The sequence below is a fragment of the Penicillium crustosum genome (assembly GCF_028827405.1).
Source record: "Penicillium crustosum strain IBT 35664 chromosome Unknown utg000004l_segment0_segment0, whole genome shotgun sequence".
NCBI lineage: Eukaryota > Fungi > Ascomycota > Eurotiomycetes > Eurotiales > Aspergillaceae > Penicillium > Penicillium crustosum.
This window is the reverse complement of record NW_026623125.1, coordinates 108,369-124,960: the sequence shown is the minus strand read 5'-3', so window position 1 is coordinate 124,960 and position 16,592 is coordinate 108,369. Positions and strand designations below refer to the sequence as shown.

Here is a 16,592-nt window from a genome sequence, read left to right as displayed (position 1 = left end):
ATTACTTGGGATACATGCGAACGGTTGATTATTAATCCAGCGTAAGGTAAGGTTTAGTACCGGCCCGGACCACCGGTTCCGGAATGGACCGTACCCTAATTATACTACATAGCTATGTAGTGTTACATGGACCAGCCTTAGGAAGACTTTTCGCAGCGCGACCCCAGATAGTAGTACTCCGCCGAGGCCCTGTTGCTTAGCAGAGTCATTTTGGAGTGTGGGATTTGAAGAATTTCAGAGCTCGCAAAACCACCATTAACGGAACCACAAACCTACTTCAAATCTCGCCCGAATGTAAAATATCTCGAACTAGCACCTTAGGGGCTGCCGATAACAGCTGCACTGTCTCTAGAATGTGGGTAGCTAATACAGAAGCATCCTCTGCGCTTAGCACTGCATCAGAAGCCTGGACTTGGATGCAGGCGTTCAGTTTGTTCTCTGTGGTCGTCGAAGTGGTCGACCGCACGAAGACCTGATTTTCGGGGTCGATACGGACGTCCGTTGACTTCCATGTCACATCAAGATCCTCGGTTAAAGAAAAGGAAGGCGTCGCGGTGTCAGCAGGGAGATGGATAATGAATGGGGTCTCTTTCAGGAGTTGGTCTGCACCCGAAGCGGTGGAGGAAGAAAGACGAAGCCAGTCGGTACAGTTCTCGACCACATCAGTTAATCCCAGGTGTCCCTCGCCCGAAACACGGGATTGGTCGCTGCGCAACTGGCGACAGAAGTCTAGACTTGAGGAGTTTGTTGTGGCCTCAGGAAGCTGGACGCGGAGCAGGGTGCGGTTGATACACGGACCAAGGAGGAGATCAACTTCTTGGGACTTGGGGGAGGCGGCGGTGGCGAGAACATCGCGCGAGCTCATTACGCAGACAAAGGTAACGTCGTTGGCCTGGGTGAGATTGGCCAGAGACAGGGCGATGGCGGCGTTGACGAGGGTGGGGAAGGTGATGTCTGATGATAGAGGAGGGACTGCACCAATTGCTTCTTGGACGCTGCTCATGGGCGAATGACCTTTCCTCTCCCCTAGACCGGTGGAAGAAGGGACGGCTGTCAGCCCAGATGAGCCAGCTAAGTATTCCTTCCAGAAGCCGAGGGAGGCGTCTGTGCGAGAGACGCGAGATGCATATAGGTAGTGGGAGAAAGGCAGGGTACGAGTCAGGGGCGGGGATGATGGGGCACTGTAGGTGGAGGCAATGTCCGACAGAACGGAGAACAAAGAGGGTCCATCGTACTGTGCGTGGCAGAGTTGCAATGTGAATAGATGCTCGTTTGTCTCCAGATCGGAGCTAAGGGTAAACTTGGTCGTCAACGGGGCCGGGGCTAACACTCCCTTCTCATTGTCAACGGTGTTGCGTGCATCTGGGATGCGGTCGGCGGTCTCGTGCACGAAGGGCGCATCAACAGATTCACAAATGACCTGGACCAAGCGCCCCTGTAAGGTGGTGAAGACAGTCCGTAAGATCGAATGCTGCCGCACCACCATCTGACAGGCGGACCGGAACCGAGCGACGTCGAGGTCTCCATAGATTGTAAAAGAGTGTGACACTAAGCTCCAGTCCCTCAAAAGCCAAGCCTGACACTCGGTGACAGGGGAGATATCCATAATGACAACCGTAGAGGGCAGCTGCATTTCGGACAAGTGAGATGAATTGATTGCCTGCACCGAAGTGAGGCTACTGTCATCTAGCAGAGAGAACGGCGTGTAGGTGTTGGTGACGGCAACGCCGGACGGAGGAACTCCGGACCCTTGCAAACGCTGGCCCAGACGATTGATTGTAGGATACTGAAAGAGCTCACTCACGCGCAATGTGGATCCCAGTCGCTTGTTAATCCTGGAAACTAGCTTGACGGCCATCAGGGAGTGGCCACCGAGATCGAAGAAACTATCTTTGATCCCCACCTCCACCCCAAGCACGCTCGTGAACTCTTCCCACAATGTACGCTCCGCCTCATTTGAGAACGAAGACGGCGCTTGCCCGGAGAGCAATTTTGACTTGGTGGCGCCGGCAGGTGTGGAGCCCAGGTCGTTCCGTTGCCCGAGAGCCTTTCTGTCCACTTTACCAACATTATTCATTGGCATCTGGTCTAGTACTCGGACCAGCTGGGGAACCATATAGTACGGAAGCTTGGCACGGAGATTCTCCAGGAGTTGGCTTTCGACAAGTTGATTCCGCCGCAGTTTCAACGGGCTATTACTGAAGATGTCGACGGGGCCAGGATTGTGACAATCTGTTGGGAATTGGAATAGCACACGCCTTGTGGTCTGAGTGGCGGTAGGACGATGGAAGATCGCGTCCAACCCCCCGCGCTGCGAGCCTTGCCTTGCCCAACTGATCTCCACCTCCCACCCTGTCTGTTGCGCAAGATCCAGTAAATCAACTGCCGCTAGGGCCGGGTAAGCATGGGCTCGCTTGCAGGCATCCAGACTCCACCCTGCGCTATTGGTTCCCGGTATCGAGCACCGAAGAGCATCGATTAAAAATCGCTCCTCAATCGTCTTTTTGTAGGGGATGTTGCTAACGGCGAGGACATGAGGACTTTCGGGCGTCGTCAGCAGTTGCGCCAGGGATCGGGAGTCCAATCCCTGCATTTCAAAGTCAATCCATGAACTTTGGTCGACCTCTCGAATATCCAACGATGGCTGGTCAGAGCGTTTGATATGTAGGATTGCGGTGTATCGATAACAGCTGAGTTCATTGGTGACTTTCATCTGCTTGGGAAGGATTTCAACGTGCTCAATCAGGCCTGGCAGTTCTGCAGCCAGCGCAATGAAGAAAGTTGGATCAACCAAAAGCTCTCGCTCAGAGCGGGCAGCCTCCGCCATTCGCCGCCGAAATTCTGGCGCGGTCAAGGTGTGACCGTAGAGATGTCGCACGTTGCTGGCTTGGAACTCCTGGTGGAGGGCGTACGAGCGGATATCACCGAAGAAGATACACTTGACATCTTGGGTGTGGATAAGATCCAATATCACTGTGCGCAGATAAAATATCGAGGGGAAGTACTGCACCACGGAGTTTATTATAGCGAGATCCAATTGCCCTGCGCCCTTCACAGCGGCCAGGTCGGCTGCGGTGCCGACCTGCACATTGACCTTCTTTGCCGCCCCATCAACCCAACCCACTGCCTCCTGAACAAAGCGAACTGCCTGACTGGACAGGTCTAGGCCAAAATACTGTGTTATACTGCCAATAAGATTGAATAGAATCATTCCCGTGCCCGTTCCGATCTCCAGGACCCGACTGGGCTCCAACCGGCGGATAGCAGCGATAGTATCATTCAGCCACTCATTCATCTCCGCTTCCATAATCGGCTCGCCTGTGTACATTGAAACCCAACCTAAGAAGTCTCGACCCAGAGTTTCCGGTTGGATGTTATTAACGCCGCCGTAGTGATCATCCGCATCCGCTTTATCCCTCCAGGCGTCGACATGGCCATTCTGAACACTGTCCTCCAAGCGATCTAGATGTTGGGCGGAGTCCTGCACAGTAACAAAGCTGACCAGCTCTGACTCCGTCTGCGTGGCTCGTTTCTGCACCACTGTCACAGCGGTGGTGATGAAGTCGTTGCTAAGTAAGATATTGTCAATCTCCGCAGGCTCGATGCGGTGACCGCGGATCTTCAGTTGCTGGTCCATGCGACCGAAGAACTCCATCTGTCCGTCACTAGGCCGGTAACGAACCATGTCCCCAGTGCGATAGGCACGAACGGTGCGGCCGCCGATATCGATCGACACGAAGCGGTTCAGGTCGTGCTCAGGGTTGACATACCCGCGGGCCAGGCCCAATCCGGTGACGACCAGCTCGCCCAGGACACCAATGGGTGCCAGCCGCAGGTTGCGGTCCATCACGTACGCGCCCGATTCAACTATTGTGCGTCCTATTGGGATGCCATTGACGCCGGGCTCGTCATCGGAGACGGCGTACCGCGTGCTAATGACCGAGTTCTCGGTGGGTCCATAGCAATTGAAGATCCGTGGGTTGCCCCTAGAGCACCGCGCCTTCCTAACGTCGGCTGGTGACAGCTTATCGCCCCCGACGTACAGGATATCCAGCCCACGCAGTACACCCGGGGCGGAGACGAGGCACTGGCTCAGCATGGCAGGAGTCATCACGGCCCGCCGTACCCTGTTCTTGACAAAGACTTCTTCCAGCGCAGTGTAGTCCCAGACGGCCTGTCGTTCAATGCACACCAGTGTGCCGCCATTCAACAGGGCAGGGTATATATCGAACCCAGAGGCATCAAACACGGGGTTGAGCATGTACGACGACACCCTAGAGGCGGCGACGTGGGCCACGATCTCGGGGTCTTTGGCCAGCCGAACGATGCCATACTGTTCCATCATAACTCCCTTCGGCTTTCCAGTCGTACCAGATGTGAATAGTATACATGCCAGGCTGTTCGGACGGGTGATGGGTGTGGTGCTCAAAAATGTCCGCACATCCTGCGCTGTCGCTTCGCCCAATGAGTCCGCGATATACGGAAATTTCACACCCGGCGCAGAGACATTAGGGGGTACCTGATGAGATCCCAATAAGACAATGTGACACGCGGGGAGGCAAGACAAAATAGTCCCAACGCGGTCCATCGGAGCATCGACATCCAGAGGGACATACGTCAGTCCTGCCTTCATAATACCGAAATTAGCGATAATGCCCTCACATGACCTAGGGGCATAGACCCCGACCGGAGTTTCTAATGGCAATGAGTATCGCTTTGTCAACCAGGCGGCCAGGAAGGAGGATTTCTGATCGAGCTCAGAATAGGTGAGCTGAGTCTTGATATCTCGGACCGCAATTACATGTGGATGAGCAGCCACTTGCTCAAGGAACATGTGGATAATACTCAACGCTGGAGAAGGAGGCTTAGGGTCTGGATATATCAAACCTTGCTCATTTAACGTGCTATAACCGTCGGTCAGGTGGAGGGAGCCAACATCCATATCTGGCTCACGGAGGCCTTCCCTGAGCACGTCATAAAACACTGAGAGCATTCCTTGCATCGTTTTTTCATAGAACAGGTCCACGGAATAGTGGATATCTCCTCGAAGGCAGTCATCTGCTGGATACAGATGGAATTCGAGATCGAGTCTTGAGACTTGTGGGAGATGCAGTTGTTCCACTTGGAGGCCGTCCAGTCGTAGCTGACCAAAGTTGGTCTGCGGATGGAGAATAAACGTAACCTGAGCCAATGGATGGCGAGAAACATCACGGTCCTTCATAAGTCGTGAAACAATTTTATCAAAAGGTACATCTTGGTTTTCAAAAGCAGCGGTGGTGACCGATTGGACCTGATCCACAAGTTGGTGGAAGGACTGATCTTGACTTTCGACCTTAGTCCTGATGCACTGAACGTTGCCAAAATAACCGATCAGGTCCTCCAGCTCTGTACACGTGCGAGCGGCAGCAGGGATGCCGATTGTTGCGTCAGAGGCACCAGTGAGCCGAAAATGAGTCGCCCGGAAGGCAGCCAACAGGACCGAAAAGGGGGTGACCAGGTAAGAGCGACAAAAGCGCTGCAGGTCCCGATACAGAGACCCGTCAACCTCCACCGGCAGCCACCCAGCCTTACCAGAGAGCATCGTAGGTCGGGGTTTATCACACAGAAACTCTAGCGGCTGGCTGCCGTCTAGCTGGCGTTCCCAGTAAGCGAGCTGCTCATCATGGAGGCTAGCTTTCTCATGTCGCTGCCAGACGGTGAAGTCTCGATACTGAATTGAAAGAGGCGCGTCGACGTCGAGCGGAGACTGTCCTCGCAGGAACGCATTATAATATCTTCCTAAGGATTTCACAAAGATGTCGAAGGACCAGCCATCCGCGATGATGTGGTGTAGGACAATTGAAAGGACATGGTCCGTGGGGGACAGTCGGAAGAGGGTGACACGCCAGCACTCTTTGGTCAAGTCCATCGGAGTATTTTGCTGCTGGTGGATGCGGCCCAGGAATTCGTCATCCGATGCAGAGTTCAAATCTACAACCTTCAAGGACAGATGCTGAAATGGGGAGATAACTTGCAACCCAACCCCATTGCGGCTCGTGAAGGTGGTTCGGAGGGCTTCCTGGCGTTCAACCACCGCGGAAAGGGCAGCATTTAGGGCTTTGAGCTGGAATGGACCCCGAAAGCGCGTGGCGTGGGGGAGGAGTAGCCATGTCGAGTCTGCATGCATCTCTTGCAGGAACCACATTCGCGCCTGCGAAAACGATTGTTCAATAGGACCGTGGTGAACAAGCCTGGGGATAGTGACACTGCCGTTTAGTTCAGCGTGGCTTTTCAACTTCGCCTCGACTGCGAGATTGTTCTGCCACCCTTCATCTCTAGGGGCTCTGGTCCGTTGTTGGAGGAGAGATGCGACATCAGACAGGCTTTGTGGGCTAAGGAGTGCCCCAACAGTGACCGTGTAGTTGCGCTTCGCCAATCTATTAACCAACAGCATAGCCGTGACGGAATCACCACCAAGGCTCACAAAGTTGTGGCCCAGACCAAAGGAGAGTGGCTCTAAACGGAGCACCTCGGCGACTAGCTCCAGTGTAAGTCGTTCAGCGTCAGTCTGTGGTCGGACTATCGACGTGGGGGCAGACTGCTGCCTCTCCAGCTCTTTGCGTGTGGAAGTTAGAATAGTCTCCTTAAGAGCTTTTCTGTCAACCTTTCTGGAGATTGTCACGGGGACTGAGTCTAACGGTACATAAACGCTGGGGCACATATAATCCGAAAGCGTCAAAGCTAGGAAATTCTTGATCTTCTCAATCATGTTCAAGAAGGTCTGTCCCGATAACTCGTTTTGGTTCTCCGAATACAAAAACGCGACGAGGACAGGTATCCCATTGGAATCCTTCGGGGGTGCGGCTTCGACAATTGCTTGGTCCAACTGGGTATATGCTTGGCGGATCTGATATTCTACCTCAGCTAGTTCAACACGCATACCCCTGATCTTGACTTGACTGTCCTTTCGCGAAATATATCGCAGGTCTCCATTGGATGTGTATTGAACCAAGTCGCCGGATCGGTATAAAATGCTATCAGTGGCTAATGGTGGCAACCAGGGCAGATCCTTTAGGAAGACTGCGGCTGTTTGCTCGGGTTGTCCTAAATACCCCTCTGCGAGGGCTGGACCTTGAACCAGGAGCTCAGCTACTCCGCCGACCGGGGCCAGTTTATTACTGTCATTGGGATCGACAAGCCATAAACGCGCAGTCGGCGCACGGCCAATGACTCGTCTATCGGAGTCCAAGGTAATTCGTTGTGACACGCAGCAAATTCCACCCCATTCGGTTAGTCCGAACGCCTGGATGAGCTCAACCTTCGCCGCCAAAGCGTGAACCCGGTCGAGCGTCAAGGCCTCACCTGCAACGACTAATGTCTGTAGGTGGCCCACCGACTCTGTAATGGACAAGGTTGTTGAAGGGGTGAGGATGGCCCATGTCGTCTGCATGGATTGTATAACACTGCTCAACGCATTCAGTCTTTCATCGTCTGATGGTACACATATCGTCGCTCCAACCGACAATGTACAATATATCTCAATCAGAGACATTCCGTAGGTGTATGAAGCGAATTGCAGCACCCGACTGAGAGGGCCAATTTTCAGTGCTGGAGTTTGATGTATGACGTCGCTCAGAGCCTTGTAGCTGACGACACATCCCTTGGGACGCCCCGTACTTCCAGACGTGAAGAGAACATAAGCAGTACGATCAAGGGTGGGGGGTTTCAGAGTACCTAGGGAGGGTATAGGTAGACCTGTTGTCGTCTCATCTGATATCGGAATAACGGTTGCCACAAGGTTCGATAACCTATCAAAATGGCTGCGAGAGGAAACAGCGAGTTTGGCATTACTTTGTTGGACAATATCCTCCAGTCTGGCTACTGGCTGCGCCGGATCCAATGGCACAAAGGCCCCCCCGGCCTTCAGGATGGCGATTTCCGCAACGGCCGCCCACTTAGAATGGTCCATCATCAGTGGAACCAGGCATCCAGGTCCGACCCCCTGGATCTGAAGATAGATGGCCCACCGCGTCGTGATTTTTTCTAGTTGCGCGTACGATAGTGTTCCGTCCGTGGCGCAAACGGCAACGTGATGGGGGCGGGTTTCTGCATGTCCACGGATTACCTCAAGCAAAGACGCCTGTTGTTGTTTATTTTTGTTGCATTCAGAGACCGCGCTTTGGGGTGACGGGCTAGAAATTTCGATTTCGCCAATAAGGCTCTTGGGGTGCGTCGGGCCTTGTTTGATGACATGTGTGATGTTGGAAGATACCCTTTCATCTTTTGTGCAAGCACCACAAAGCTCAGGTAACACGTCATAATTATTGGCTGAGGGCTTCATTGTGCAATTAAGGGCAGTCTCAAGTGTTCGCCGAATGAGGGGAGCCAAAAATATAGGGACCGGAATCTTGTTCTTCTTCACGGAAATGTTTTGAAAGCGGAGTATTAGAAAGGCTGTTCCGGTGGACCAAATCGTCGATATCCAAATATATAGGAGATCATGGCCGGACAAGGCATCGGTGTTTTCCGATATGACGGGTTCGAACCGAATAGGCAAAAGAACCACATCATTCCGCACCTTGATGGTGTGCTGAAAGTGAAACCAATGTGTTTGAATCAGCGGTGAAATGTCAGATCGCCTTTTTCAAGCCTCATTCTTGCTGATATAGGTATGGTAGGCCTTACAGCAAGGGGGCCTGGGTTCCTGTGTAACTATCACACCAAAATTCATCTGCCAGGGAGTGACATTCGTCCACTCTGAGAAATAGATCTACCGGTAAACATCAGCTGTCGACCTATGTGTGCTTTTGTTCCCGCCATTGTTCAAAGTAGTGATGGAAGGGGTATGACAGTTGCACTGCCGTCCTTGGGAAGTACAGTCCAGAGAAGCACAGATTGCAGCTGCACGGATCCACAATGTCGTACCACGAGACTCAAAACTTGGATGAAATGCCAAGGCAGATCAAAGTAGCTCCCAGGGGGTATGTGAACCTTACGGTGAACATTCTGGAGTTGGTTTCGAAGTTGCAACAGAGACCTCGGGAATAACGGGAGTGCCACTTCCCGAGGTCGGGACCCACCAAAACCTAGACCCAACCCCAGCCCAACCAACTTCCAGGCTAATTTGCATGCTTATACGGAGATCGAGTGCAGATATTTCAGCTCGCCACTTTTGACTTTCGTGGTAATCTAGTCCTAATCTAGTATTCTATCTCATATTTATGATCCATGTCAATTCAAATACACTACGGAATAGAACATCCATGGATATATAACATGTAGAAATATATAGAATATATAGAATATAGAACACAAGCATACATACCAACTACCTACATACCTAAGTAGGATGTTCCTGGATAAGGTGGTAATGAATATATATCTCAACAATCTTGTACCACATCAGAAAATTCGTTTTCTACAACGCTGGCCACTCCACATTTTTTGTATGAAATCAAGAATAGTAAGACGTAATTAATAATAAACCAGTACTATGAGTTTAATAATACGAGGTTTTATCGCAATGTCTCTTCAGACCCAAAACAGAATAAACCTTCACCCATGAACCTCGTAAGTACCGGTATCTGATTGGGATAAGAAATCAGTTTCCCGGGGTGTTGGTAACAGGGTGTACCGGTGATAAAGTGGGTTTATATTTTCGATTGGATGCTTTGGCCCTACGGGCGGATCAACTGCCGTACGGTGTGGGTAGGATTGGTACGGATTACTCGAGCTGTATTCCTCACTATTGTTTTCTATGGGTCTAATCTATGTAATAGCCGTGGTGAATGGGCGCCCTATCAACTATCATTTGAGTTGTAGACCGAACGATCACCATCCAGCACTAAAATGCTATCCAATCTTCTCTGAGATTGAGACCCAGCTAGACCTTCAGATGGTGATATTTTCTTCGAGGGGTTGCTCGGATTTCAAGCCCATCACTTTCTGAATCGACTTTCCTCTGATAGTTAGCAACCCGATATCTTTAGGCACAGACGATCTTTGACTGTTCCACCCCACAAGTCGTTGAGCCAAAGGGGTCATGCTCTCGATGATTGGACGAGGAACGGTGAAGTTACTCTCCAACGGAGTAAGCTGGCTGATACCCGTGGTCAAGGATAGGACACGCCGAGTCTCAGTGCCAGTAATATCGGCACCTCCACAATGAACAGTACTGTCCGTAATCAACAGGGCGTCACCCGGGTTCATGATAGCGCGAACGGTCTGACCCATGGTAGCCTGACTGAGATCAGTCCACTTATGGCTTCCCAGAATGACATGGGTGGCGCCATTGTCCGCGGTAAACGGGGTCAGGGCAATGAGCAGATTTATCGAAGTGGGGGGCGCATCGTGCTTGAGATAATCGACGATGGGGTGGCTGTAACGCATGTCGCGGTGGAGCGGTTGAGCGGGATTCGTCGGGGCGAGTTCCATCACCGCGCCCATCAGCACCCAGTAGTCTCCATACACCTTGAAGGCCTCCTCGGAGATGTCATTCAGAACTTTGTTGTTCAAGATGTCCTCGCGGTAAGTCTTGGACAACTCGGCGAGGACATTCATGATTCGAGTCGTGGTGGACAAAACATGATTAGGACGATCCTTAGTTCGTGCAGCCGGTACCGTTTCAATCTTCACATGAGGGTCCATCTCCTGATTGAATCGATGCACCACATCCGAGGGAAGGAAGTCTTTGATTATGGCGGCGCCATGCTCTTGGACGGTAGGCCATATCTTGCCAGATTCACTGATGGCAGAAACACGGGGGATCTCTTGTCTAGTCATAGTTTTGGTGATTGCGATGAGTGTGGTGGTAGTTATGGTGTGTTGCGCTGGAGGTGATAGATAAAAAAAAAAACCACAGAGAGAATCGCTAGCCTCTTGAACAAGCGGGGGCCACATCTAGGAGTGTATGAAAGCCATTCAACTGGCAGTTTCCCGGAATCATAGTGGGATATGCAAGGGGGTTCGGTGGCTTCATTCCATGGGCTGAAGGCTTCTGCATAAACAAGGATTTTCGGAAATAGTACACGTCACCCAACCTGCATGTTGGTCGTAAAGCGCCTGTCCTGCGCGCTCCTCAAAGCCACTCTGCGGTGTAGCCAGCTGCCACAATATAACGAAGGTATGCTAGGATTGGCCTCTTGCATCAGGGTAAGCGTATACAAGGCTGATTGAACTAGGTCTGCGTGCAATCAAAGGCTGCAGGCGATACTCTCGGTTGCAGAAGATCCTGACACTGTGAGCCGAGCAGGCCAATACTGTATATAAACACGGAAATGTGGCATCAGACAGTCTCGCCTAACGACTTGTCGTAGCTACTTTGCTGGTCCGTTTCCGAAGATCAAAGCTCATAGAGTAGTAAGGTGCTCGAATTTACTAACTGTGGAACGATGACGCGATAGGCACCATCAAGCTTGGGATTTTAGAGGTGAAGACCAACAGCACCCCCACCACCCACCTTACTAAAAACATTCGACGTGACCGTCAAGACAGGCCGGGCGTCCTGGACGGCGCGGGTAGCGACCCGTTCCGCGCCTCGACGGGTCTACAGTGGAACCGATCTACAGTAGCGTTTAATAGCTAACATTCCACACACCTGACTTGGCGGCTGAGAACCCGGGGCTTGACTACATGATCGGTGGAGGCATGTTTGCAGCCTGAGATGACGGGAGACTGGTGCGCACGGTGAGAGTTCCGAGGCACGATAGAGCCGTGCTTTCTTTTTTATTCCTTTTTATTCGGCCTGTTAAACAGCCATGCAGACTGCCTCAAGCGATGACCGAAGAGGTAAGTTCAACGTCGATCTTGGCTCGAATGGCTTGTTCGATGCCATCCGACCTTGTGTATGTATCTGCGAAAGTGTTCGAGACCGATCCAACCCTCTTTACCTCGTTGCCCAACGATAACGCGCGACCCCAAGATCCGCCTTTGAACACCAATCTTACGATAACAGGATCTGTATCCGTCTCGAGGACATTTAGTCACTCACCCCGTTCCCGCATCCGCATGAGAAGGGCGTCGCCCTCGCCTAGAACGCGGCTTATTTGATGAGCATATCTGCCCAGAAAGGGTATCCACCTTACCACGGATGGCCTGAGTGCTTTGTAGTGGTGGAGGGACCTAGCGGGTGCTTCCTCGTTGTTATTTCCACCGACTTTCAAATAAAAAGTGAATACAGCGACCCTGCTTCATGAAAGCGTAGCGTACCTCCCCGCCAGCAATGCAAGTGAGATTACCTAGCACAATTTGCTGATCTCCTTTAGCGATCAAGGAACACAGCGCTTTGCTCACCTATCCTGGGAATGGTATACTGAACGGAGCGTCCATTTGACAGATGAAGAAATGACAAGCATACCCCTTAGTTTCAAATATCTAGCCCTATAAAGTCTCACGTGTAATTCCATCCACAGTGTGATTACTCTGAGTGTCAGTCATAGTTACAGTATAGTATGTGTGAAACGAATGAGTATAATCCCTAGTCATCGGCTGTATTTGATAAGATCGTCGTAGTTTTCCTGGGTGCCTTGAGACAGAATGCATGCCGATCTCTTCTCCTTACACTATCCTATGATCACATCATTCCGGCCCAACTCTCTCCCTCTCTCAATAATGTCTTACCCACAGTGATGTTCAATTCCAAATCAGGGACAGAAGGACACAAGCTAAGAAGGGGTGGACTGTTATCTGGAATGTGAGAGGTTAGGAATCCTCGGCAAGGGCACAGGCAAGTACAACGATCAATGTGACGTGTACACTTGTATAGTACGTACAGAGCAGCAACATTATTCGAGAAACTCATAGAAGAGAGGACATACGACCATCGAAACTTGAAGAACAAGTCTGAAAATCTCCTTAAAGTCATCTCAATTCGCAAATCACGACCGAGGTCTGGCTAGTTGAGATGCTGGTTAGTCTGACGGTGCAAGCGGCGCTTGCCCTCTGCTTTATCTACTATCTGTACAGCATCATACATGCGGTATACTTTCATCCACTACGACGGATCCCCGGCCCAAAATGGTGGATTGTCTTCCCCGTTCTCCGGCACTTATCCGCCATTCGGGGCCTGGTCGACCTAGACATCCCCCGGTTTCATCTCAAGTACGGCCCTATCGTGCGCTTCGGGCGGGACGAAGTCTCGTTCATTGACCCCGAAGCGTGGAAGGATATCTACGGTCACAACAACAAGTATGGCCAGTTGCCAAAAGTCAAAAACTCGGCCAGCAACCCGCTGGATATCGTCAGCTCCAATGATGTTGACCACAGCCGTTACCGCAAGTCGCTTTCGCATGCATTCTCTGCCAAAGGATTGCAGACCCAGGAACCGTACATCAACAATTATGTGGACCAACTGCTCGCCCGACTGAAAGATGTGGCGCATTCTCAGACATCCACAGACATGAGCAAATGGTACGAGTTGACGACCTTCGACATCGTCGGCGATCTCGCCTTCGGGGAGCCGTTCGGGGGTTTGGTAAGCTCCGAATATCACGACACAGTGAAAACCATCTTCGAGTCGATCAAGCTCTTTCCCTTTGTTAAGATGCGCGACGATTACCCAATCCTCTTCAGCTTTATCTCGCTCATGATACCGCAACGGCTTCTGGAAGCCCAGAGACAGCAGAACGCTCATACTCGTGCTGCAGTGATAAAACGCTTAGCGAACACCTCGGCCTACAACCGCGGCGATTTTATGGATTCAATGACACGGAACCGCAGTGACAAGGATGGTCTTACCGACGATGAGCTTGTCGCTAATGCGAACATTCTTATTGTCGCCGGCAGTGAGACAACTGCTACCCTCCTCGCAGGTGTCACCTACTTCCTTCTCCGGAACCCAGAGACGCTTAGGAAAGTGGTTACCGAGGTGCGTTCCGTTGTGCAAACCGAATCGGACATCACTCCTACCTCCGCCAGCGCCAACCACTGTCCCTACATGTGGGCTTGTATCCAGGAAGCGTTCCGACTCTACCCACCCGTCCCAACAGGACTGCAACGCATAACCCTCGAGTCAATGTTTATCGCGGGACATGAAATTCCACCAGGCGTAGGTTCCCTCCCTCTGCAGCCTATAGTTATTCTGCTTTACTCTTGTTACACGGAACTGATTGCCTATATTAAATCTAGACAAAAGTATCAGTTCACCCACTAGGTGCCTCGTGGTCACCGGTGAATTTTCACGCGCCGGAGCGCTTCCTTCCAGAGCGATGGCTGCCGGAAGCAAGAATTGATCCAACTTCGCCATTCTTCCTTGATAAACGGGATGTTGTGCAGCCATTTTCTGTGGGCCCACGCAACTGTATTGGCCGAAATGTGGCCTACATTGAGATGCGCTTAATTCTGACCCGCCTCTTATGGAACTTTGACATCGAGCTCTGTGAGGAGTCTTCGGCCTGGTATAACCAGACGGCGTATACCGCGTGGGAAAAGCCTCCTTTGATGTGCAGGCTGACATTGAAGGAAATAGACCTGGCCAGGAACCACGGGTGAACCTCACGAACCTCAAGGAGGTTCACCCACCCGGAGGTTAAGGTTCCATGACCTAGAACCTCCGGGCGGTTCTATCTTGGACCGAACCTCATGGAGGTTACCCGCGGGTGAACCTGAGGTTCAACAAGCATGACAAATAGGTAAAAAACGTGACTTAGGGTCAACTACATAAATTATGTAGAAATAGGCTGTATTCTCTCGTAATTATAAAACAACACTTCATTAATGTATGCCCTTACAGGAGGATTGAGTGCATATTATGGGTTCACTGGCTCAGCGTCGAATTAGGGTTTCAACTTTCAATCATCAATGGTTTATATTATATCTATAGTTCAGTGTCGGGTTATAGTTCTCAAGAGTCAAGATTCAAGTAATCAAGCTATATACCCATCTAGTAGTCTCGACTTCTTCCTTATTCTACCGGATGCACGATGCTGCGTATCAGGGAAGTCAGGTAAGGGTGATGCCCTATTCTTATCTAGATCCGCAAATTCATCGGCATCAGATTCTTCCTTATCGTCAGAATTAACCGCAGGCCGCTTTCCAGCGGCGACTACTAAGAGTAGCGGTGCGTCCGGGGTTGCATTAAGATATATCTCGACATCCTCCTCATTATCACTAATAGCCTTGAAAGCATGTGTCTAGACATCAAGTGCTTCGGTCGAAGCGGCTATCTTATGGTCTAAAAGATACTCTTGGAGAATCAGCCGCTGCTCCTCCTTGATATCGAATCTTGTTGTATATATGTATAACATAATATCGCGAACAGTCTCTAGGTTTAACGACCCCCGGCGGTAGTGGTATATATCGCGGGCAGAGTTAAAAAGACGCTCAACTCCGGCACCAGTCGCTGGAATTGACATAATATCACGGGCAATACTTGCAAGAATAGGGAATTCCCTCTGATGATCTTTCCAGAAGATCCGAATAGATCCTTTAATAGTTTCTAATTAGGTAAGGTTAGTTATATGATTTATAAAGTAGGCTTACTTACTTACCACTCTGGAGATATTTGGTGAGCTCGTCGTACTGCGGAGCAGTTAATCGTTATAAAGAATCGCCGTCAAGAGCCTTCTCAAGCTCCGATTCAGTTGTGAATAACTGGCTATCAGATTGTATCATCTCTGATGGTATACGTTGGCTGTATCTCTCAAAAAAAGACTGAAGACTCTCGCGGTATTCTTTTCTATAGTCCTTTCCTATCTTAGGATCTAGGTCCCAATCACTTGTTAAAAAGAACTCTATCTTACTCGACGGCGCTAAGATCGTCCCAATTGCATAGAGATTGCCTTCGATACTATCTATCTCGCCGTAGTATTTCTTCAGTTTCTCTTTCGCAGCATCGAGGGAGGAAAGCATTAGCTGTTTCTAGGGAACCTTCTTTCGACGAAGCTGACCTATTGATCTTTTAAGATAATCGAAGAGCTTATTGTAAATCCTAAAGACAAGGTGGATACTCGAGTCTTTAGTACGACAAACTAGCGTAGTGAGCGTAAAAAAGGGGCTGAAGAATGTAAAGTAAATAGTCAATCTGTCGCCACCCCTCTGCACTTAATGTAAAATGGTGTTAATCATAGTCGGAACAGAACTTGTTGAATGCGATATAAAGCCTCTTCGCCCGTCGGAGTATTAGAAATGTCGAATTCCACCGTATACGAATATCTTAGATTAGAAGAAGCCGGAGCGTATTACTAGGCTGGGTATTTAGGAAGGCTTCCTTACGTTGAGGGCTTCTGTTGATATAAACCGCAAGACCTCGGACCTATTAGGAATCAGAATAGTTAGTGTTATTGAATCATAATTCATGATTTCTAAATAGAAGCATACCTTGTTCAGAGTATCGGCGATCTCATATTTCTGCTGGCGCGCACGAAGTAAACGTACACAATCATCAGACCATTCTATCTCGGCGTTATCATTCTTTGGCGAAGCCTTGATTTTACCAAGTAAATCAACTAGACTTAATTGAATAACATGCGCAAGGCAAGGCACTTAGACAATCGTAGAATCCGTCTCCATATGTAGCTTCTTGATTGAATCATTCACTGCTGCGATAAGTGTCTTATTGTTAGACGCATTATCAGTTATCACCGCCAGCACTCGGTCAGCGATTTAGTGCTTTTGTA

The 16,592-nt window shown here is 50.4% G+C and overlaps 3 protein-coding genes across 3 annotated transcripts; 1 reads left to right on the top strand and 2 right to left on the bottom strand.

Annotated features, from left to right (window-relative positions):
• Positions 1-277: 277 nt before the first annotated feature.
• N7487_009093 (uncharacterized protein) lies at positions 278-8,320 on the bottom strand (the record flags this gene model as incomplete). The annotated part of the gene is made up of 1 exon (XM_056876823.1): positions 278-8,320. The coding sequence occupies one exon, from the start codon at positions 8,318-8,320 to the stop codon at positions 278-280; it is 8,043 nt and encodes a 2,680-aa protein (XP_056725403.1).
• Positions 8,321-9,870: 1,550 nt separating this feature from the next.
• Positions 9,871-10,761, bottom strand: ftmF (2-oxoglutarate dependent dioxygenase ftmF; the record flags this gene model as incomplete). The annotated part of the gene is made up of 1 exon (XM_056876822.1): positions 9,871-10,761. One exon carries the CDS (start codon positions 10,759-10,761, stop codon positions 9,871-9,873), a length of 891 nt encoding a protein of 296 aa, XP_056725402.1.
• A 2,076-nt stretch (positions 10,762-12,837) lies between these two features.
• On the top strand, positions 12,838-14,385 carry N7487_009091 (cytochrome P450; the record flags this gene model as incomplete). Its single annotated transcript, XM_056876821.1, has 2 exons — positions 12,838-14,023; positions 14,104-14,385. Coding segments are annotated over exons 1-2 (1,425 nt in total), but the record flags the coding sequence as incomplete, so codon positions are not given.
• Positions 14,386-16,592: the final 2,207 nt, after the last annotated feature.